General features: G+C 36.5%; 1 protein-coding gene across 14 annotated transcripts in view; it reads right to left on the bottom strand.

Annotated features, from left to right (window-relative positions):
- Positions 1-25093, bottom strand: part of TANC2 (tetratricopeptide repeat, ankyrin repeat and coiled-coil containing 2) — a 369328-nt gene that overhangs the window by 93513 nt on the left and 250722 nt on the right. For all 14 annotated transcript variants that reach the window (XM_072781222.1, XM_072781217.1, XM_072781218.1 and 11 more), the window contains one exon: positions 21562-21687. In XM_072781222.1, the coding sequence (XP_072637323.1) occupies positions 21562-21687 (126 nt within the window). The remainder of the gene's footprint in view (positions 1-21561; positions 21688-25093) is intronic.

Raw genomic sequence — 25093 nt, forward strand, 5'->3', positions numbered from 1 at the left:
AAGACAATGCAAAGAGGACATGTCTGTTTCTTTAAAAATATCAGTGAATAGTAATTCCTTTTAAGTTCATAATGGTATTTTTCTTTTTAATTTAGTAGGTATATTAAGATAAGCAAAGCCTTTCAAAGCTCTGATAGTTTAAAAAGTCTTCAACATGTTAAGCAGTCAAGGAAGCAGAAACCAAACTTTGACCTCAGGTCTTGCTTCTCTACTGTTTGTATTCATGCCAATTAAAAAAGAAAAAAAAAAAAACCAACAAAGATTTTTGGCTTATATACACATGTCTTGGAGACAGATCCTACTGCTTTTCTCAAGATTTTTTCCTGTGCTTCTGTAGTTGTGGGATGTGCTAAGAGCCAAGTATGAGCTCTACTTTCAATAGTTTTCTAAAAATGTATAATAGATGTAACTTAGTTTCAAAGATCAGCCTTCTAATTTTATTGATGGTAAAAAGAAGTCCTGTCTATGACCTCCCTTATATGGGTTAATGCCTTTCTAACTGTTCAGAGAGTAGCTCTAAGATGTGTCACTTCATCTGTCTGGAACCAGGTATCTTTTTTTTTTTTTTTTTTTTTTAAAGTAAGCTCTATGCCCATTTGGGGACTTGAACTCATGACCCAGAGGTTAAGAGTCACATGCTCTGACTGACTGAGCCAGCCAGGTGCCCCAGGAACCAGGTATCTTATTTTTATTATCTTTAACCTTAGACAGTGCTTTGACATATAGCAGGTACTCAATAAATGCTTACTGAAAGAATTAATTAAAAATAAGGTATTCCACTAACCACATTTTATATTTTGAAGAATAAAGCCCAGGGGAAGGGAATGAAGATAGGAGAAAGGGAAATTATAAAAGGGGGAGATGAGATCTATTTATGCTGCTCATATTATTCTAGAACATACTTTAAAAAACCACTTATACATCATTAAATGGGACCTAGAGATGGCAGCTTACTTGAGAAAATCTACTCACAAAAAGCATACATGTACACGCTCTCATTAAAAAAAGGATAACAATTCTAAAAAATAGTGCAAATAATTAAAAATATAAAGCCAAACTCTAAAAAGAGGAGAAAATAGTTTCCTCTATTAGTTTTAAAATGTCCCAAATTTTCACTAAAAAAACAAAACAAAGCAAAACAACCTAAAAAATCCTGGAGATTTAGCTACATAATCCCTTATAATTTCCTGATTCTCGGGATCCCTGGGTGGCGCAGCGGTTTGGCGCCTGCCTTTGGCCCAGGGCGCGATCCTGGAGACCCGGGATCGAATCCCACATCAGGCTCCCGGTGCATGGAGCCTGCTTCTCCCTCTGCCTGTGTCTCTGCCTCCCTCTCTCTCTCTGTGTGACTATCATAAATAAAAAAAAAAAAAAAAAAAAAATTTCCTGATTCTCATCTCTTTAGCAAAACTTACATTTAAAATCCATAACTAAAAAAATAAATAAATTAAATCCATGAATATAAGCTAATGTAACACTGTATGTTAACAACTGGACTTAAGATAAAAAATTTTTAAAAATTCATAACTATAATTACAGAATTCAGTGAAAATTTTGACTTTAACTTGCTAAGTATATTCTTTATAATTCTAATGTCTTATAGCTAGCTCATAGTCTATTTTAACTTTCTTAATAATTACTTTATTGGCCTATACTTTACAGATCATAAAATTCACCCTTTTAAAGTATATGGTTCAGTGGTTTTTAGTACAGTTGACCCTTGAACAACCTGGGGGTTATGGGACATGATGCCCCATGGAGCTAAACATCCATGTGTAACTTTTGACTCTCCCAAAACTTTACTAATAGCCTATCTGACTGAAAGCCTTACTGGTAGCATAAACAGTCAACTAACACATATTTTGTATGTTTTACACACTATGCCCTATATTCTTACAATAAAGTAAGCTAGAGAAAAGAAAATGTTAGTAAGAAAAATATAATAAAGAGAAAATGCATGTATAGTACTGTCTGTAAAAAATCCACATAGAAGTCAACCAGCACAGTTCAAATCTGGTGTTCAAGTGTCAACTATATACTCACAAAGTTGTGCAACCATCACTATCTAATTCCTGAAATGTTATTATCCTCCAGAGAAAACTGTACACCCATTAGCTGTTATTCCTTAGACCTACTTCCTCCCAGACCCTGGCAACCAGAGGCGTCCTGCCTTTACAGATTTGCCTATTCTGGACATACACAGTAAATGTTATTTTGTTATATATGTTCTTTTGTGTCTGGTTCATTCAGCATAATGTTTTTGGGGTTCATTCATATCAAAACATGTATCAGTACTTCATTTTTTTAATTATTGAGTAATATTCCATTATATGGATATATCACATTTTGTTTATCAATTTATCTAACATCTAATTTATTTGCACTTTTTGACTATTATGCTTTATGCTGGTATAAACATTCATGTACAAGTTTTTGTGTATATATGTTTTCAGTTATCTTGGGTATATATCTAGGAGTGGTATTGCTGAGTCATATGGAAACTATGTTTAACTTTTTTTTTTTTTAATTTTTTAAAAAAATTTATTTATGATAGTCACAGAGAGAGAGAGAGAGAGAGAGAGAGGCAGAGACACAGGCAGAGGGAGAAGCAGGCTCCATGCACCGGGAGCCTGATGTGGGATTCGATCCCGGGTCTCCAGGATTGCGCCCTGGGCCAAAGGCAGGCGCCAAACCGCTGCGCCACCCAGGGATCCCTATGTTTAACTTTTTGAGAAAGTGCTAAACTGTCCTATTTTGCTTTTTGCTATTTTTTTTACAGAAGTAATACATATCCACTATAGAAAATTTAGGAATAGCAGATAAACAAGATAATAATTGTATTTCCAGTACCCAAAGAGAAACACTATTCACATATATTCAGAATTTTTTTCTGTACCATAAATACTTATTTTAAAAACTCCAAATAGGATCATACTGTAGATCCTGTTTTTTTTTAATATATATATTTTTTGTATGTTTTTTTTATTGGAGTTTGATTTGCCAACATATAGTATAACACTCAGTACTCATCCCGTCAAGTGCCCCCCTCAGTGCCCGTCACTCAGTTACCTCATCCTCCTGCCAACCTCCCCTTTCCACTACCCCTTGTTCGTTTCCCAGAGTTAGGAGTCTCTCATGTTCTGTCACCCTCTCTGATATTTCCCACTCATTTTCTCTCCTTTCCCCTTTAATCCCTTTTACTATTTTTTATATTCCCCAAATGAATGAAACCATAGGACCATTTGTCTTTCTCCGGTTGACTTACTTCATTCACCATAATACCCTCCAGTTCTATCCATGTTGAAGCAAATGGTGGGTTTTTGTCATTTCTATAATTTTTAAAAAGATTTTATTCATTTATTCACGAGAGATACAGAAAGAGAGAGAGGCAGAGACACAGGTAGAGGGAGAAGCAGGCTCCATGCAGGGAGCCTGACGCAGAACTCGATCCTGGGTCTCCAGGATTAGGCCCTGGGCTGAAGGCGGCGCTAAACCGCTGAGCCACCCAGGCTGCCCTTTCTAATGGCTGAGTAATATTCCATTGTATATATAGATCACATCATCTTTATCCATTCATTTTTCGATGGACACTGAGGCTCCTTCCACAGTTTGGCTATTGTGGACATTGCTGCTATAAACATTGGGGTGGAGGTGTCTCGGTTTTTCACTGCATCTGTATCTTTGGGGTAAATCCCCAGTAGTGCAGTTGCTGGGTCATAGGGTAGCTCTATTTTTAACTCTAAAATCCTGTTCTCCTTTTTTCATTTTTCACTTAGCAATTCCAGAATTCTGATAAAGTTAATTCTGGGAGACTTGCCAGCTTAATGGCTGTGTCAGTGGTGGGACTGACTCTTGGAGCTCCTTACTCCATTTTTTCTTGTCACTTGATGGGAGGTGGCTGCTACCCACTTAGTGCTTCCTGGGTACCTGAGTGCACTCGGTAGGCACCCAGAAACACCCTATGAGATCAGGATGAGCAGTGATAGGACTCCCCGGGAAGAAGGAGAAAATGGATCAGTTGGCTTAAGATGAGTCTAATTAGGCCTAGCAAGACCTGAAGTCATACAGTTGGTGTCAGAAATAGAAAAAAACCCTAATTCTGATGAAAAAAAAAATCCAGATTTTTTCTTTATATTATGTTGCAGCTGCTCTACAGGATGTCACTTTCAAATCTGAATGTGACATGAATGATCCTACTGATGACCAGGACTGATTAGGCTTTAGCTGACAGGCTAAGCGGTCTTCTTTCTCCTTCACTTCTCCTGTGCTTCCCTTTAGGAACCGTGTGCTTGGCCAGAAATAACCTTTCCAGAGAAGAAGAGCTATAAAAACTCTTATTTGATTTCTAAACTAACAGACTTATCTCTTCAGGTCCAAGATTACTTTATATTTTCTATCAAAGAGGCTTTTAGGAATATGACCGATGCTAATTTGTAATATGGAATTAAGTATAGACTCCATTTAAATGCTTAAGTTTTTGAGAAAAATTCTCTTAAGATAACTTGTTCTCATGTTGACGTCATCTCCCATCATGTTTTATTCTACTGAGAAAGCTTTGACATTTTAAAAAGTTATTTAAAAAATTTTCTAAAAATGTAATCAATTCACAAAAGCCTCAAGGGAAGAACAGACAAAATTAGCCCAGTACCATATGGTAAAACAACTGTAGACGCCAAGAACAGCTAGAAACAATTTCTGTACCTCAGAACCTAAGGCTTTTGTCAGCTCAATATGATGAAAGAGAGCCCTACTTCCTATGTACCAATAATAAATTTAGGACATACGAACAAGAACGCATTTTGGCCTGCATTGTGGGACATGGAGGTAATCGATGTTCTCTGTGGGGTTCATATTCCTAAGTAAATGTTTGTTGGGGATATCAGCTGGCTTCCAAGAGATTTTCTCAGGCAGAAACACCGAAATAATCCATGAGAAATTACCACTGCAACTACTGCTGAGCTAAGGAAAAAAAGATGAGCTAATCCATACCATTTAGTAACAGATGTAGCTTTCTTACCTCTGGCACTCAAGAGTTGGTAATCCCAGTAAAGCAAGACCATCCCACTCCTTTCAAAGCATTCTAACAAAGTATCCTGGGGCACCTGGGTGGCTCAGTCAGTTGAGCATCTGACTCTTTGGTTTTAGCTCAGGTCATAATCTCACGGGTTGTAAGACTGAGCCTTGAGTCAGGCTCTGCACTCAGCATGGAGTCTGCTTGAAGATTCTCTCCCTCTGCCCCACCCCAACTCATGGGCATGCCCTCACTCTTTAAAATAATAAATCTTATTTTAAAAAAAAAAACATACTGATATCTGTAATTTACTTAAAAGTTCATAAAAAATGATGGGTGGGTAAAGAGATGGGCAGGTGGATAGAAGGCTGATAAAATAAGATAGCAAAATGTTGATGATATAATCAAGGTGGCGGGTATGTAAGTATTAATTGTAATATTCTTTCCTTTCTGATATATCTGAAAATTTTCCTAATAAAATGTTAAAAGGGAGAAAAATCCATAGAAAGGAATCACATTTCAATAGGGTACACAAATAAGACAAGCTTTGGAAAGTAATTTAAAAAAGGATTTAATAACCACTTCAGACTCAGATCAGTGTGGGCATTTCTTCAGTGTGTGTCTTTTCAATGCAAATTAGACTTGTGGCAGATGAATGAGTTCTCTCTAGGAAACAGTCTCTGTGAGACCATCAATAAGTATAATTATATACCTAGGCTTATGGAGAAAATAGACCTTTCTTTAACCAAGGCAAAGTGTAAACATTAAAAAACAACAACACAAAAGTGCATTAAGGGTAAGAGATCAGCTTGCCCAAAAGCAAATATAAACAGCTGCAGTAAGGGGGGAAACGGAAGTGGAGGCAAAGGAGCTCTAACTGGATTTAGACTAAAGCATATTTACTCATGGAAAACAATCATGAATCATCTTAAAAGAAGTCAGTCACAGGACTGGCAGAAGAAAGGCTGTGTGTAATACAGCCAAGGTCTGGTGCAAACTGGAGCAGAGATGTGTTTCCTCACATTCTTCTACAATGACTGTAAAGTCTAGCCTGGAAGCACCTCTGTTCCTCAGAACAAAAGATAATTTCAGGCTCTTTGAGGCTCATTCTTAGGGTTCACGACATGAATGCCATTCTCAACCCAAAGCAGAGAAGAAAACCACATGTGCTTCAGACAAAACGTGATGTCACATCCACACCAAATTTATTTATTTATTTTTAATTTTTTTAAATTTTTATTTATTTATGATAGTCACACAGAGAGAGAGATAGAGAGGCAGAGACACAGGCAGAGGGAGAAGCAGGCTCCATGCACCGGGAGCTCGACGTGGGGTTTGATCCTGGGTCTCCAGGATCACGCCCTGGGCCAAAGGCAGGCGCCAAACCGCTGCGCCACCCAGAGATCCCCACACCAAATTTAAGTTAAAAAAAAAAAAAAAAAACACCCTTATTTTTTCCTTAAGAAATGTTTGAGCCAGGGCAGGGGGTGATTTGTCTACTGAGTTTCTAGAAGGTTTACTCTCCCATTTACAAGAGTCAAATCTCTTTAGGGTCTGTTGTTTATTCTTACTGCTCTGGATAGGACTAGAGTAGGCAGCTATTTCTACACCAGGAAATGAGTTTCTAAAGAATGTAAAGCAATTTGAAGCAGGTCTTAAAGACAATCTAAAGATAACAGTCTGAGAAATGTTCATGCCAGATAACTTCTGTTTAAAAAAAAAAAAAAAAGGTTAAATAAAGCAGAATCACTTTTGGAGTCCATAAGGAAAAATAGAGTAGGAAAAACTGTGGACTCAGAGCCAGGATCCCTTAGCTGGTATCCTGTTACTTACTGGTTGTGTGACCTTAAGATAATTACTTGGCTCTGGATATCTCAGTCTCCCTCATTTTAAAAATAGGGATAACAATGGCACTTTGAGGATTAAATGAGTTAATAGATGTGATATGCCTAGGATAGTGTCTGCTGGTTAACTGTGTTAGCTGCTAGCACTTCCAACATCATTAAGCCAAAAAGACATCCAGAATAACCAAAATCACCCATCTCCCATACATACTTCTTTAAAACAAAACTTAGCAAAAAAGGACATTGAGAACATACTAAAACTTTCTTGAAGCCCTTTTCCCTTTAAGGCTTCTGACTTATCTCCCTTTTTCCTTTCACTACCCAACATTTGAAAGAGCCCTGCTTCTTCTCTTCACTTCCACAGCAATCAAGCACTCTACCCTGGCCTCTTCCTGTATTATTCAGCCACATATCTGCTGAAATTGTTTTGGTTAAAGTCACTAAAGACTTTCTAATTGTTAATTATGATGATTTCTTTTTCTGGTCTTTATGCTTCAGTATTCAAAACTTTTAACTAACATCCACTTTTTGAAATACATTCTTTTCTTGGGCTTCACATGGCAGCATTTCCTTCTAGTTCCTTTTTTTTTTTAAATTAAAATGTGTGTTTATTTTTTTTAGTTTAAATTCAATTAACTAGCATATATGATTAGTTTCAGAGGTAGAGGTCAGTGATTCATCAGTCTTATATAATACCCAGTGCTCATTACATCATGTACCCTCCTTAATGTCCATCACCTAGTCACCCCATCCCCTCCAGCAATCCTGTTTCCTATGATTAAGAGTTTCTTATGGTTTGTCTCCCTCTCTGATTTCATCTTGCTTTATTTTTTTCCTCTCTTCCCCTATGATCCTGTTTTGTTTCTTAAATTCCACAAGTGAGATCATATAATTGTCTCTCTGATTGACTTCTACCACTTAGCATAATACCCTCTAGTTCCATCCACATCATTGCAAATGGCAAAATTTCCCTTTTTTGATGACTGAGTAGTATTCCATTGTGTATACACACCACATCTTTATCCATTCATCTGTTGATAGACATCTGGGCTCTTTCCATAGTTTGGCTATTGTGGACATCGCTGCTATCAACAATTTGTATCTTTGGGGTAAATACCCAGTAATACAATTGCCAGGTTATAGGGTAGCTCTATTTTCAACTTTTTGAGGAACCTCCATACTGTTTTCTGGAGTGGCTGCACTAGCTTGCATTCCCACCAACCATATAAGAGGGCTCCCCTTTCTCCACATCCTTGCCAACGTCTGTCATTTCCTGATTTGTTAACCTTCTAGTTTTCTTTTTGTCTTCTCCTCCTGGTGTGTCTTTAATGATTCTTTCTCTTCTGTCCATCCCTAAGATACTGCCAATTCTAGGTTCAATTGTTTATTTTTTTCTTCTTCATGATCTCCCTGCATAATCTCAAAGAAATACACTACTAGCTTTCACAACTATCTAAGTGGTGATGGTTTGTATTTCTGTTCCTCATTACCTCATTACCAAATTCCTATACAGTATCTCCAACAACTTACAAGAGTTATATATTTGGATTTCCAATAGAAACCTCAAACGTCAAATGTTTGCTGTCTCACTCACTTTAATCTATTCTTTCTCTTCCATTTACTATCTCAGTTAATGAAGTATCACCAATCTACCTGGGCTTTCCAGATAGAAACTTGACACTCATCAAGATTTCTTCTTCCTTAATCTTTATATCTACTTTGTCACAAATCTTATCAATAATTCTTGAGGAATGGGGTGCCTGAGTGCCTTAGTCAGCTGAGTGTCTGACTCTTGGTTTCAGCTCAGGTCATGATCTTAGGGTCTTGAGATCTAGTCTCATGTTGGGCTCCATATTCAGCAGGCAATCTGCTTGAGATTATCTTCCTCTCCATCTGTCCCTCTCCCTGCTCATGCTCTCTCTCTCTCCCTCTCTCTCAAATAAATTAGTAAATCTTTAAAAAAAATTATTGAGGAAGATCTCTCAGATATAATTCCCTTTTTCTTTCCTATTCTACTGCTATTAGAGAGGTATAACCTTGGGGGAGGTGTTGATCATTCTAAGTCTCAATATTATCATGTGTAAATGAGGATAGTAAGAGTATCCCATTAGGCTAAATGAGAACATATATGTTAAGTTCTTAGCTCAGAACCTTAATCCTCAGTGAGTGGCAGCCATGTAGTTTAGGTTCTCAATATCTCTTGCTTTTACTATGTACTTAAATAGCCTATTATTCCTTCTGTATACAGCTACCAAATCAATCTATCTACCATGATCATGTCAACCTCTACACTCTACCCTCATATGTTATCAACTTGCCCTACCATAGTCACCTAACTCATTAAGTTATTAACTTATTGACTAGTATAGTTTTTGTCATAAGGTAGGTATATTCAATAACACTTAATAAATGAATTCATAAATGAAAAGTCAATATGGATTTTTCCTCTCCAACTACATGGAGATATAGTATATATACTTCACTTTGATAGAGCAGGAGGGCTCAAGGAAGACAGTTATAAGATGCAAATTCAGGTCTTTGAAAAATCACTGCTCTGTATGATAATAATAAAAAGAAATGAGTCATTTGTTTGGCACCTTTCAGGGATACCTTCCTGTTAAAAGGCAAATGTCACAAACAAGTAGGCCATTAAATAACAAGATAGAGAAGAAAAATGTTATTTTCCAAGCTCTGCACATATCACAGGCAAGGCTTGGGTGTTGACCAACAATCAAAGAATATTCTTCCTACAGGAAGCTGGGGGAAGGGAGAAAATGGTGTCTTAGAGCTAGTGTCCAGAGAGGACAGGACAGATATTTCTAAAGACAATTCTTGTTTTCTTTTACAAAAGTTACTGAAAAGGCTGGATCTACACAAATCCATTTAGTGACTGAGGTCTTGCTAACACTACACATAAGATTTATTCTTGTACAACAAATGACCATATTTAATTTTTCATCATTATAGGTATAATACATAGTTTAGTTCACAGAGGACCCAATTATAACCACCAAGCTATATTTAAATTTTTATTTATTTATTTATTTATTTATTTATTTATTTATTTATTTATTTATTTAAGAGAGAGAGAGAGAGAATAGGAAGGGAAGGGCAGAGGGAGAATCTTTTTTCTTTTAAAGACTTTTTTTTTTTTAAATTCATTCATTTGAGGGAGAGAGAGAAAAAGAAAGAGAGAAACACACAAGGAAGGGGAGCAGCTGGCAGAGGGAGACGGAAAGGGAGGAGCAGGCCCCCCACAGAGCAGGGAGCCCGATGTGGGGCTTGATTCCAAGACCCAAGATCATGACATGAGCCAAAGGTATATACTTAACTGACTGAGCTACTAGGTGCCTCTAAACCAGTCATTTTCTAATGAGATGGGTTTATGCTCAGGCCCACTTCATCTATAATTTTTTAAAAATACATGACATGAATTTCTACTTCTGTCCAAGATGGGAGTAAAACGGACTATATTTATCCTCCTACCTAAAATAATTCCCAAACAAACTTCTAGATAAAGTATTTACAATGATTTTCAAGACATTAGACATAAGCAATGAAAAATAATGATCCCTGAGAGATGGAAAACAAATAAGCATATCCTATCCCATGCCCACTTACTGCCTTAAGAGAATTTCCAGATCATTAATATAGGGTGGGGAAAACCCAGTCAGATTCTGGCAGATTCCCTGAGTTGAGGAGATGAAACCAAGAATCCAGGGAGACTAACGCAGCAACTCTCAAAGGACAGAGTTATAAGAAGGTGAGTACTGAACAGAGATAATTCTGAAGATCTGTGGAAAGGAGAGTACTGACTGGCACATGTATGTGAGAAAACTGTCAAGGCCAGGAGATGATCTATCCAAGAGGATTAGAGGGAATAGTGCCTATTACTAGCATCCAGAATAGAAAACCTCACAATTTCCCGGACATTGGGTAGGATATTCAGAAAGGTCTTTTCTCAGTAGTATAGAATAGAAAGACCTATAATAAATATTGTTCTGTTCCTACTCAACAAATCTTAAAGGCAACACCCAAAATTATACTGTTTCCAAATAACTTCAATATTCCTGAAAAAAGTTGAAAAATATTTGTAAGAATACAAAAATATCCAACATCCAGTGAGGTAAAATCCACTATGTCTGGCATCCAAACATAGATTATTAGGCATGCAAAGAAGCATGAAAAAAAGAACCATAATTAGGAGAAAAATCAACTAACTGAAATTGACCCAGAACTGACACATATGTTAGAATTATCAGAGAGAGAGATATTAAAACAGTAATTATAACAATATTCTATGTGTTCGAAAGGTAGGGAAATGGAAGATATAAAAGATCCAAGTGAACTATTAGGGAAAAAAAACCTACAACAACAAAAATGAAAGGATGAGTGCTCTTGAAGACACAGGAATAAGAACTATTCAAAGTTAAACATACAGAGAAAAAAAGAATCCTCTAAAATAAGAAAAGCATCAGTGAATTGTGATACATTCCAAGTGGCCAAATAGAGGTATGTAGAGTTCTTGAAGATGGGTGACAGAAAGCATATTTAAAGAAATAATAGCTATAAAATTTCTAAATTTCATGAAAACTATAAACTCACAGATCTAAGAACCTCAATGAGCCCCAAGTACAAAAAATATAAAGAAAATGATGCCAAAGTACATCATAATCAAATTGCTCAAAACCAGAGATAAACAGAAAATCTTAAAAGCAGCCACAGAATAAAAAGACTTTACAAAGTACAGAAGAACAAAGATAAAGACAACAGCAGATTTTTTGTCAGAAACGATGCAAATGAGAAGACAGTGGACCTACAGCTCTAAATTATGTAGAGAATAAAATCTGTGATTCTAAAATTATAAACCCAGTGAAAATTTATCTTTCGAAAGTAATGGTGAAATGCTTTTTCAGACATATAAAAATTGAAAAAATTAATCACCAGCAGATCCACAATACAAGAAATGTTAAAAACAAGACAAAACACCAATGTGGGGCTTGAATTCATGATCCTGAGATCAAGACGTGAGCTGAGATTTTAGACTTTGTTTTTGAATGAATGAATAAAATTCATTAAGCATTGTCTAGGCAACTTCTCATACATTATCTAGTATATTTGCTCCTTTAGTTCTTGTCCACCACATGTTCTGCTTCATGGTCCATCTGGCAGTGTCCATTTTAAAGAATATTATTTAGCTTTGCATAAGCAAAAACAAAGTTAATTTTTATTTATTTACTTTTTTAAAAAGATTTTATTTATTTATTCATGAGAATACACAGAGAGGAGAGAGAGAGAGAGAGGGAGGCAGAGACACAGGCAGAGGGAGAAGCAAGCAGTCTCCACTCCACGCAGGGAGCCCCATGTGGGACTCGATCCCGGGACTCCAGGATCACGCCCTGGGCTGTAGGCGGCGCTAAACCGCTGAGCCACCCAGGCTGCCCTAATATTTACTTTTTAAGATTTTATTTATTTATTTGACAGAGAGAGAGAGAGAGAGAGAGAGAGAGCGCGCGCACACAAGTAGAGGGAGCAGCAGAGGAAGAGGAAGAAGCAGGCGTTCCACTGAGCAGGGAGCCTGATGCTCAAGCAGGGACCCTGAGATCATGACCTGAGCCAAAGGCAGATGCTTAAACTGACCAAGCTACCCAGGCACCTCAACAAAGCTAATTTTTAAAGCTACTAGCAAAGCATAACTTGTCTTCTCCAAAGTTATTTTTTTTTATTTTTCTAATATCTGTACTAGAGAAGGATGATAGCAATGGTAACTATAAGGCAGAGAAATGACATTATGTGAGCTGCATTTTATAAGGACTAATCTGGCAAGCCAGGGGTTAGCTTGATTTGAACTTGGAAAGGCCAGAGGAGGGAGACAAGCTAATTAGCTGTATGGAGAATGGAGAACATGGGAAGAATGTGAGAAACTGGGAGAGCAGAATCCTCAGGACTTCCTAAGTTGACTGGGTGTAGGAAATAATGAAGACAGTGATTTAAAGCTGACTTCAAGAGTTAAATAAAGCCTAGGTGAGAGCAAAATTGGGGCACTATTAATAGAAAAAGGGAAATAAGAGCTAGTTTGGGCTAATGAATCACAGTGGTGCCCTAGCTGATTGGAGCCACCGCCAAAAGGACAGTCACTGGCAGTGTTGATACGCGTGCAGCAGCTCTCTTTACCATACCTAACACCCCAGAGCCTGGAGTATCTACAATTAGCCATTGTATTGGTACATAATTACATTACTTACTGCTTTTTATATTATACTGTCTATAGACATTGTATATTATGGTGGTTAAGAGCACAGGCTCTGGAGTCGGCCAGATATGAAATGAATCCTGGCACTGCCAATGACTAGACATGTAACCTTAAGCAAGTTTTTAACCTCTCTAAATCCCAGTTTCCTTATTACCACTACTTAGATCAAAGGGTTGTGAGGATTAAATAAGAACATGTTTATAGCTCTTAGCACTGTGTCTACAAAGAATAAGAACTCCAATAAATGCATGCTATCACTTTTTATAAGTCTAAAAGTGTACCACTCTCAACATCTGTCTTAGTGTTTTCCATTTTATTCTATTAAGGGAACACACTTATTTTACTCTGGAAAATTATACTTTGAGTCTTTGAATAACTGTATATTAAATTTCAGCTTTCTGACATTGGTCTTCTAGGAAAACACTTGTTGAGAAAAACCTGGAGTCACTGCTGAGTGGAATTTTCAGGAAGGGATTTTCCCTTTGGAAAACAGTAAAAGAAACAGGGAAAGCATAACTCAAATGTCTGTTTTTACATTTCCTCATGTTGAATACTCCAAAATTTAGGGAAAATATAAAAACAGCAAAGTTTCTAAAATGTGAAACATTTGATAAAATAATTATATAACTATGCCAACACATTTTTACGCTATTAAATTGTTGGCCTTGAATGTGAGATATGAGATCTATTTTGATTGGAGCATCAAAACTGGTTAATGACTTGAAATTTAAGATTAAACTTTTTTTTTTTTAAAGTAGGCTCCATGAGCCCCAACATTGGGCTTGAACTCATGACCCTGAGATCAAGACCTGAGGCAAAAAAAAAAAAAACAAAAAAACCTGAGGCAAGATGAAGAGTTAGACACTCCGCCAACTCAGCCCCTAAGATTAGACGCTCAATCCAGATGCCCCTAAAAGTAAACATTTTTAAGTGAACTCTCAGTGATGAAATAGCTATGGTCCTACAAAGGAAATTCTCTAGTTCTCTATTTTATTATATCTTGGGAGGTTATTTCATTAAAAAAACTTTCATATACAAGATTGGAAAGTTTAAATCATTTTACATAGTCAGAAAGGTTTTGCAAAGGGTTACCTAAGTAAATTTATTTGGAATATGGTTACTTAATAATATTTAGTTACTTTTGGAGAAAATAATGATAGGTTAACTGGGAAACTGATTCTTTAAATCTCATTTAGATCAAAACATCAAAATGTCATAATGTTACTTATTTTTCCTTTATTGTACCTAAGGCACTTAAAAATATTTTCAGTGATTTGTTCCTGCAGAATTAGAAATCGTATTTAGAATCTCTTTCATGTTACTCCACAGACTTTAGTAGTTGTGTTATTTAATGCAAAGGAGTCAATATGTGCCTGTTAGAAGACCGTATGTTTTATATAGTCTTTTCTCTTTCTCAAAGGTTATTTCTCCTTTGTGGGTTGTGCAGGAGAACTTTGTTGTATACTAGCTACTGTTTGGATTCCCAAACTTTAAGGTGAAATTTACTAAATAAGGTTGGCTTAAATGAAAACCAGGTCTGTGTAGCTATCTGGAGCTACTTTAACAAGTAGTGATCTGCTTTTAAAAAAAAAAAAAATCACAGCCAGACTACTACAAAAAGCATAAACTAGTTTCTAGCAGACATTCAAAGACATACAGCTTGAATACCACATTTTCAAATTTTAAAGTACTTTCCAAAACAGTGGCTGGGGTTTTGAGGGTCAATTTCATACAATTAAAGATTGCTATCTACCCATCTAATATTTATCTATAGGCAGAATGTGCATGTAACCTTACTTCAGGATTTTAAAAGAAATCTAATTTTGTAAAAATAAAACAGTGATCAGTGAGACAGAAGACAATAAGGGAAATATTCTCTTGTAAATGTAAGAGCCAGCCAGGTCATGATCAAGATGACTAAGAACCTCGGGGGTGTGTGACTCAGTGGGCTAATGTAAGAGTATTAGCTTCATGACATGCATCTTAGTCATCTTCATAAAGGATTCATTGTTTTGGAAAAGTAAGGGACTCACAAATATTGTTATGCACTGATTTTTTTTTTTTTTGAAAACTCAGTATTTTGCTTTGATGAAGCCACGTGGCAGGGTCACTTTCATATAAATTCTGCCAATGAGTCAGATTATCATTTGCACATATGCCCTCCCACCTACTATCTACTAAAGGAGCTATTAACTAAAGCCAATGCCTGTGAATGGCCATTTAGTATTGGGATTTAGTATAAAAATCCTAGGGAAACTAACGTGTATCGGGAAATAAGTTTTAATTGGGAATGTGTAATCTCTTCAGGCAGAACAGTGTTAGAATATTATCATTAATAATTCATAGTTAATTTGCCCCGGTAGCTACTATTAGAAGTCAGATTTGTTTTGTGTATTCTAATTCCCCCTTGTTCCCTTTACATATTCCATCATAAGATTTATTACATTTATCCATAAAACTCACAACCTCTTCTTTCCTTTCACTAGGCAGCAAAGTTAGTTTCTTTCTCTGTGGAAGAAGAGAGTCCATTAAGATGATCAGAAAGAGACCATCCATTAAGATAGTCAGAAAGAGAGTTTTCAGGTTGGTTACTTCTAGTATAACTCTACATTAACACAATGTTGATTAAACTTTTAAAAATGAACCCTGAGGGACACCTGGGTGGCTCAGTGGTTGAGCGTCTGCCTTCAGCTCAGGGAGTGATCTGGGGACTGAGTCCTGCATCAGGCTCCCTGCCAGGAGTCTGCTTCTCCCTCTGCCTGTGTCTCTGCCCCTCTGTGTATTTCATGAATAAATGACTAAAAATCTTTTTTTTTTTTTAAAAAAAGGACCTCAAAATAGTTTTTAAACCTTGACTTAACTTTAATAAGGTTTCAAATTAATATCTATCAAGGACATTAGGCTTTGAGACTAGAAAAGGCACTTCTGGTTGGTTATCAGCTATATACTCTGCACTACTGGTACACAATCTTCTTTAACTGTTTTACCATTAGAGCTCAGGCTCTTGGATGGTTGACAGCTAGAAATCTACCAACTTGCTGCAATGAGATCCTGGACAGTGCACTTATGTGACCTTCTCCCCATTGTTGGGCTAGGTCTCTGGAAACATCAATTTTGGTAGAACAGTTGTTCAAAACAGCTGCCTTGAGAAGTAAAAAAAAATAAAAATAAATAAATAAATAAAAATAAATAAAAAGACTACTAATGAAGCAAATGTGAATGTTTTTTTACAAAATTCTTTCTATTGCTTTTTTATTCTGTATTTTATCTTTGCTCTGGTCTGTTTGGTCTGTTTTTTGTTCTTTTTTTTCTCCTCCAAATATTAGAGTTAATGCCCCACTTAAGATCCAAATTCTAGCTCAGATGTTATCCGGTAACTTCTGCTTCAGTAGTAAAAACACTACCATTATGATCAAACAACCGTAGTTATTACTGAGGTAACTATTAAATGAACTATGCCTGTAGTCTTTTTTTAAAAATTCAAATAAACATTTATTACACAGGTAACTCTGTTTGACATTTGTTTTAAGTGTCGGATTTCATGCAGAATGGTCATTACTCAATGACAGAGCTGTTCTGCATCAACTCTGGGAATAACCTCTAAGGTTTTAGTCATTGCATGTAAGTAACACAACGAAAGAATATCAGTGAAAACTGGCTGGCCCTTCTAACACAAAGTTAGCATAATTAAATGCTAGTGATAAGATGATGAAAGAATTATACATGGATAGCTTAGAATTCCAGAATGAAGGTATCTCTTGAAACTTAAGTGAATTCCGGACAAATATTCAAAAACTGCTTCCATGCAAAGTTGAAAGAGTAGAGCCTGTCAGCTACAAGAGCTCCTGCCGGCTTGGAAATATAAAAAGATGTGAAAAATTTAGGTAGACAGAGAAAGACAAATATATGATTTCACTTATATATAGAATCAAAAAACAATGAATATACTCTTAAATACAGAAAACAAAAAAACAAAACAAAAATAAATACAGAAAACAAATTACTGGCTTCCAGAGGGGAGTGGGTAGGGAGAAGAGAGAAATAGGTAGAGGGGATTTAAGAGGTATAAACTTCCAGTCATAAAATAAATAAATCAGAGATGAAAAGTATAGCTCTATGCCTATACTCTTAAACAATGTTTGTAGATGACTTTTAATCAATTCTAAAACTAAACTTTTTTTGCATTTCTCTAAATAGACTATATGGTCCTTAAAGGTGTAAAGGCACTTATCTTCAATTGCAATGGAAACCAGTGATTCTTAAAGTGTGATCTGGGGACTCATGGGGGCTACTTTCAAGACACTTTCAGGGAATCCAAAAAATCAACATTGTTTAATACAAAGAGGTTACTTGTCTTTTTCCATGCTCATTCTCTCACAAATATACAACAGAATTTTCAAGCGCCTATATGATGTTAATAAATAATGGGTCTATTGTTGTTTTTGAAAATGAACAGATATTTTAATACTTTCTCAGCTTTAACTACTAATATGATAAATATCAATAAGTATAACTCAAACACAAGCTTCTAAGGTCCTCAATTTTTTTTTTTTTTTTTTTTTTTTAAGTATAAAAGGGTGCTGAGGGACGCCTGGGTGGCTCAGCGGCTTAGTGCCTGCCTTCGGCCCAGGGCGTGATCCTGGAGTCCCAGGATCGAGTCCCACATCAGGCTTCCTGCATGGAGCCTGCTTCTCCCTCTGCCCTTCTCTGTCTCTCATGAATAAATAAATAAATTAAAAAATAAAAATAAAAAAATGAAAAAGATTTATCTTTAAAAAAAATAAAAATAAAAGGGTGCTGATACCAAAAAGTTTCAGAGCTACTACTCTAAATAGAATAATGCAAGAATGCCTATATGAAGTGCCCAATAAATGCTTGCTACCTCTTTAGACATATCCTCAAAAGACAACATTTCAGATAATCTCTAACTTGGAAAAAGTCAGTATATTTAGTAGCCAGAGGACACATTACAGTGTACATGCCATTAACTACCTTCTCTGAAGATTCAGGGTCATTTAAAACTCATCACTTGTGATTTAAAACCCATTTATTTGTGATTGAAAAACTATTTCATAGGACTTGTTTGGTATTTTAAAATGTTGAAAGATCTCTCTCTCATGTAGAAAGATTTGTCTTAATGTATACTACAAAAGGTTTCAATCATTTTATTACTTTTTAGGGTAAGTCTTACTTCTACCACAGCCAGAAGAAAAATATATAAAATCCAAATATGATTGAAATTTGTAAGTTTCTTTAAATTAAATAGAAAGCACAATGTGACATGTTTTCTAAAATTATGCCAGGAAAAAAAATTATGCCAGGAAAACAATATGATTCTGTTTCCACAATAAAGTGCAATGTTTTGGATATAACAAGCACAAATGATAAAGGCTCGCCAAGCAGGTCTATAGAAATACAAGGAAAGCCAATCCAAGTTTGTGTTCCTTTCTTATTAACATGTTTTAAGTCATATCGGAAGACACAGAGTTAATTTATAAAGAGTAATTAAAGTAACATGCCATTTTTTGAGGGAAGATTAGTATGCTAATTTTAGAAGGCAAAATACTGCTTAGTAAACACCCAGTCCCTTATGGATTAAAGTACTCAAATGAATGGCATGTTCTAACCATTTAGACTACTACAAGAAAAGCTCTTGAAAGAAAAGACAACTTTAAGAAACTAAAACATTCATATCATAGCACCTTTATCAATGGAAAAACTGCATCTTAAGTAGTAGTGTAGACAGTAAGTTGAGACATTATCTGCAAGAGCTATAAAATTAGTTTTGTTAGGAATCCATTATTCAGGCAAAGAGTTCTCTAAAGATTTAGGCATGCTATGAAAAATCTTTGGATGTACTTTGGTTTTACTGAATGTTTAGGTTGAAAGCTCAATTCAATAGAAAAGTATTTGCTGTTTTCTAGATACAAGTGATATCTGTATCTAAATATCAAGCCCATTAGAATGCATCTGTCAAAGATCTTACTAATAAATCTTTAGATACCAGGGCAGAGGTACACCATCAAGTGTCAATAGAACCGAACACAAAAAGAGTTCTCAAAAAGATATAGCTGCAATTTGTCAATGGATTTTGTTTTCTACTTTCAGGCATACCTTGTTTTGTTTCGCTTCACATGCAGATAATTTCTTTCTTTCTTTCTTTTTTTTTTTTTTTTTTTTTTAACAAATAAGGTCTTTCGCAACCCTGGATTAAGCAAGTCTATTGATGCCATTTTCCAACAGCATTTGCTCACTTTGTGTCTCTCTGTCACATTTTGGAAATCTGTGCAATATTTCAAACTTTTCATTATTATTATATTTGTTATGGTGATCTGTGATCAGTGATTATGACTCACTGAAAGCTCAGATGATGGTTACCATTTTTTAACCAATAGGGTATTTAAAGATTTTTATTTATTTATTTATTATTTGAGAAGGAGAGAGGGAGAGAGAGAGAATAGGATCAGTAGGAGGGGCAGAGGGAGAGGGAGAAGGAGACTCCCCGCTGAACATGGAGTCCGACATGGGGCTTGATCCCAGGACTTTGGGATGATGACCTAAGCTGAAGGCATACGCTTAAGCAACCGAGCCATCCAGGCACCCCTAAGCAATAAAGTATTTTAAAATTAAGGTATATACATTTTTTTTTTTAGATAACTGTTAGACACTCACTAAATTACAGTAGAGTGTAAACATAACTTTTATAGGTGCTGGGAAAACAAAAAATCCATTTGACTTGCTTTATTGTGGTACTTGCTTTATTACAGTGGTCTGAAACTGAACCCACAAGATCTCTAAAATATGCCAGTACTATAAAATCCATTATTCAATGGCGAGCAAATCAGAAAATAAAATAAATTGTGTCAGTATGTTTTCCAGAAATGAAATGCAAGGTGATGTCAATGCAGATTTTCAGCCAAATCTGAAGGTCTATATAGATCAATAGCTGTATCCAATCTTTTTTTAAAATTTAAATTCCAGCTAGTTAAGGTACAGTGTAATATTAGTTTCAGGTGTACAATTTAGTGATTCAACACTTCTACATAACACCCAGTGCTCATCAAGGCAAGTGCACTCCTTAATCCCCATCACCTATTTAACCCATCTCCCCTACCACCCTTCTGGTAACCATCAGTTTGTTCTCTATAGCTAAGAGTCTGTTTCTTGGTTTGCCTCTCTCTTTTTTCCCCCATGATCATTTGTTTAGTTTCTTAAATTCCACATATGAGTGAGTCATGTGTTCAATCTTCTTTACTATGGCTATGCATTTTGGTTTTGGCACAAATCATTTATTTAGTCTTTTGACTAGATTTATTCAGGCTTTGGATATAATCAATCTAGCAGCACTCAGTAGTGCTAAATATACTAAAGTATATATACTAAAGTACTGCTATACTAAAGTAATGCTTAATATAATTCTACTTCCTAAGCTGGAAATACACAACTGTATATACTAAGCAACTAGCACGTGGCTTACCTAAAGAAATGGTGAACAGGATGAATAGGACTGGGAACTAAAACTATGATTGTGGTGGTCAACTCACTATAGTCCATGGGAGGTATGGTAACTGCAGCAATACAATCAATTATTTTACGCTCCTCATTGCCTAGTCATCATTGAAAACAGCCCTTCCTGTGTGAATCATGCATGTGATATAACACAGATTAGCACTGGGCAAGGGTGAGGAGGAGAGCAAAGGGAAGATGAATAAAATTTAGGAGACAAAATTTAAAAATGTACTTGGGATAGTAGAGCTATGGATTACAAGAAACTAGAGAAAGTAGACCACTTAGCTCTTAAGGTTATCAGAGATAGTTTGGTTCATTCTGAACAAACCAGAAGCACAAGCAGTGATAGCCACTAACAGGTCCTCAACTAGACTGCCTTTGAAATGATCAACAAAATTAAAAGTCTTTGAAAAAGATTAGGTTCCTGATTGTAGAAATAAGTAGTATGCATAAAAAGTATAAAGAAACTGGTGCCTGAGTGGGAAAAGGATAAGTTGTTTAGATGTTGTCAGAGAGGAGTAGAAGCACTGTCTCAAACTCCAAGTAAATAAAAGTGTATGTCTCCAGAAATGGCAACTAAGATGAAGATGAAATAAATTCTCTATGAAAACATGTGACTACTAGCACCAAGCTCACCTGGAGGACTAGGGCTGAAGTGAATCAACACTTCTGAAATCCAGGACCTTAAAAAGGTTGTTTCCTCCATCACCAACTTTACCCTATGTCTTTGAGAATTTCATGGAATCAATGCTTTTAACTGTTCAAAATTACAAAGTCTATGATGAGTATAATGTATTTGTGTTTATCTTTCTCTTCTATGGTGACACGTTCATTTCTTAAGGGACGCCTCAATAAGAGTGGAAACAGAAAACAAACTTTTTGCCTACTGCCCATTTCCACTTGTGCCTGGGCATCACTAGGCAAAGCCCCTCTAGGGTTCTAACCTCTTAAATCCTGTTGCGTGCGAGCACCACCCATGCTCTGTCTCGGCATTCGAAGAGAAGTTCTCAAAGGAGTATGTCTCTGCTCATCCAGGTAAGCAAGGTCTTCCAAGTGGGCAGAGCTTGTGGCTGACAAGACAGAAAAGGTTAGTCAGAATATGTAAGTTTAGAAACCTATCATTAGTCTATATCTCCCAAACTTGGGAATCGGAGCTTACTCTGACATATACATTTACTAAGAGTTTGCTGAACTCACAGTCCTCAATCAGCATCCAGAACATGTGCTGGGGGAAAGTGTTAAGAGTTGTCTTCAGCTCCTTCATCACTATCAACTGCCTGAACTTATGAAGAGTACTAACAAGAAGTTGGCAAACACATTAGTACCTGACAGCAACAATTATTAGTTTTACCTTCTTTGGGGTCACAAATACCTTTACATGACAAGGCATAAACATCATCAGTGGAGAAACATGTTCCAAATTATATTTAGCTATAAGAAAAACGGGAGGCTCTGTCTTCAACATCTTCCCTTCATGCTAAAGAATGAAATATGAAAACATTCTAAAAACAAATTTCACATGTGTATATCTGTTGGAGAGACGGGCACCGGGACAACAGATAGAGAATTGCTAAAGAATGTTTAGGGAACTGCCAATGTCCACGAATTTCAAAAAACATTTAGTTGCCCTCTGAACATAGGTAATAATGGCCCCCATTACATGTATAAACCCTTCAATCTTGTGACAACAGAAAGAGGAAAAATGGCATGGGTATTTGCACTGCTATATATCAAGAGCTGTTAGGTCCATTCACAATGAACCAAAAAGTGAAGAAATTAAGAAGGAAGCGCTGGCTGAAGACAAAACAGTTTTTAATAGCAAGAACTATAACAACAACAAAACCCTCAAACTTCTGTCAGAATATAATAATTTAGAGCTTATAAATTATTAATTAAATGGTTCAATTTGTTGCCAGTTATGTACAATATCGTGCCAGGGGTTATTCAGTTCTTCAATGGCAATTATTTACCCAGAGCTTACAGTGTGCCAGTCCCTGTTCCTGATGCCCTTCTTGGCTTAGCTGCCAGTTTACCTTTGGTGACTGTTTTGAGTGGGTGAGAGGAAGCAAAATGAGATCACTCTTGGCCACAGAGCTCTAATGAAGTACTTACTGTCCATATCCCCAGTTGAGATAAGACACAAACCACAATCTAACGTGGAGTATGACTAAGTGGCACAAAGAAAGTCACAAAGTGCTCTCCGAGCTGAAAAAGGAGGAGAAAAGACAGAAAACAACAGAACAGAGGTAGAGAAAGAAAGGAATAAGAGAATATGTGCAAGAGATGTATTCTCTTCATTCTTTACTGCAATTACTTCAGTTACTTGGGTCTACTGGAAATCTAGACAAAAGGAATTTATCCAAATTTATAGATATAGTTTCTATTAGGAAATAAAAGTCTCTGAAAGCTAGTCTAGGGAATTAACCAAGAGAAGGAAGTCAAATGCCACATTACACATCAGCGGGAGAAAGTCTCAGAGGAATAAGAGATAATCGTGACTTCCCCATTCTGAAATTAAAACTATCCAGTATAGATTACTATTTAATCTTTTATTTAAAAACACTGGAGACAATGACTCTTACAGTATTCCCACTGGGAATGTAACAGAGGAATAAGAGATATTCTTGATCTCTGCATTCAGAAACTAAAAAACTATCCAGAAAAGATTACATAATCTTTCATTTAAAACCACTGAAGACAATGACTCTTACACCATTCCCACTGGTACTCTAATGTGGTTCTGTGAATTGGTTCTTATGTTTATTAGTCCCTCCTGCTTTAATCATAACTTGTGGGTGGAAGGAAGGAAGGAAGGAAGGAAGGAAGGAAGGAAGGAAGGAAGGAAGGAAGGAAGGACCCTCAGAATTACTATCCCCATAGAGCCCTCCTTGGAGCTGGGAAATATCAGCATCAGCTGAGCAGGGCCCCTTGCACAGAGATACGAGTTTCAGCTTTGTAGGGTCTTTCCTCCAACTTTCTATGGTTTAATAATTCCAACCTCTTCTTGTTCTATGGGCTCAGAGGTGGTAGCTGCTTCTTGCAGTCCATGATACCTCGGTGTTTTCTTTTTACTTTTTCAGTTCATTTAAACATAGTCAACCATTCTTTCCATATCAGATTTTCTGGTAAAATAACTGTGGTTTTTGTCTCCTGGCTAGCCCCTGACTGATACACCACAGAAAATAACTAGGAGCAATCCTTACATATATGTGATGTTGATAATAAATAAAGTAGTAACACAGCATGAAGATGTGAAAGTTATCTTAATGCTCATCTAGTTCAGAGGTTCAGAGGTCAGCACTCTAAGGCCTGTAGATGAAATCTGGCCTGATGCCTATTTTTGTAAATGAAGTTTTACTGGAACACAGCCTTCTTGCCTGTTTGTTAAGTATTCATTTACAACAGAGTTGAGTAGTTGGGAGAGAGGCCATATTGGCCTGCAAAGCCTAAAATACTTACCAACTGGCCTTTTAATAAAAAGTTTGTTGATCCCAAACTAGTCAAATCCCTTCATTTTATAGATAAGTACTGTAGAGTGACTCGTCTACAGTGAAACACTCATTTATGGTAGATCCAGGCCTCGAAACCAGCTATCTGGTCTGTTAATCCAGTGAGTGCTATGTATTTGTACTACACCTCTTACCATTCTTTAAAGCTAACTGGATTTAATTCTTCCTTAAAAGATTCCATCAAAATCCTAGAGAAGAACACAGGCAACACCCTTTTTGAACTCGGCCACAGTAACTTCTTGCAAGATACATCCACGAAGGCAAAAGAAACAAAAGCAAAAATGAACTATTGGGACTTCATCAAGATAAGAAGCTTTTGCACAGCAAAGGATACAGTCAACAAAACTAAAAGACAACCCACAGAATGGGAGAAGATATTTGCAAATGACCTATCAGATAAAGGGCTAGTTTCCAAGATCTATAAAGAACTTATTAAACTCAACACCAAAGAAACAAACAATCCAATCATGAAATGGGCAAAAGACATGAACAGAAATCTCACAGAGGAAGACATAGACATGGCCAACATGCACATGAGAAAATGCTCTGCATCACTTGCCATCAGGGAAATACAAATCAAAACCACAATGAGATACCACTTCACACCGGTGAGAATGGGGCAAATTAACAAGGCAGGAAACAACAAATGTTGGAGGGGATGCGGAGAAAAGGGAACCCTCTTACACTGTTGGTGGGAATGTGAACTGGTGCAGCCACTCTGGAAAACTGTGTGGAGGTTCCTCAAAGAGTTAAAAATAGACCTGCCCTACGACCCAGCAATTGCACGGTTGGGGATTTACCCCAAAGATACAGATGCAGTGAAACGCCGGGACACCTGCACCCCGATGTTTATAGCAGCAATGGCCACAATAGCCAAACTGTGGAAGGAGCCTCGGTGTCCAACGAAAGATGAATGGATAAAGAAGATGTGGTTTATGTATACAATGGAATATTACTCAGCTATTAG

This window comes from Canis lupus, chromosome 16 (assembly GCF_048164855.1).
Source record: "Canis lupus baileyi chromosome 16, mCanLup2.hap1, whole genome shotgun sequence".
Lineage (NCBI taxonomy): Eukaryota > Metazoa > Chordata > Mammalia > Carnivora > Canidae > Canis > Canis lupus.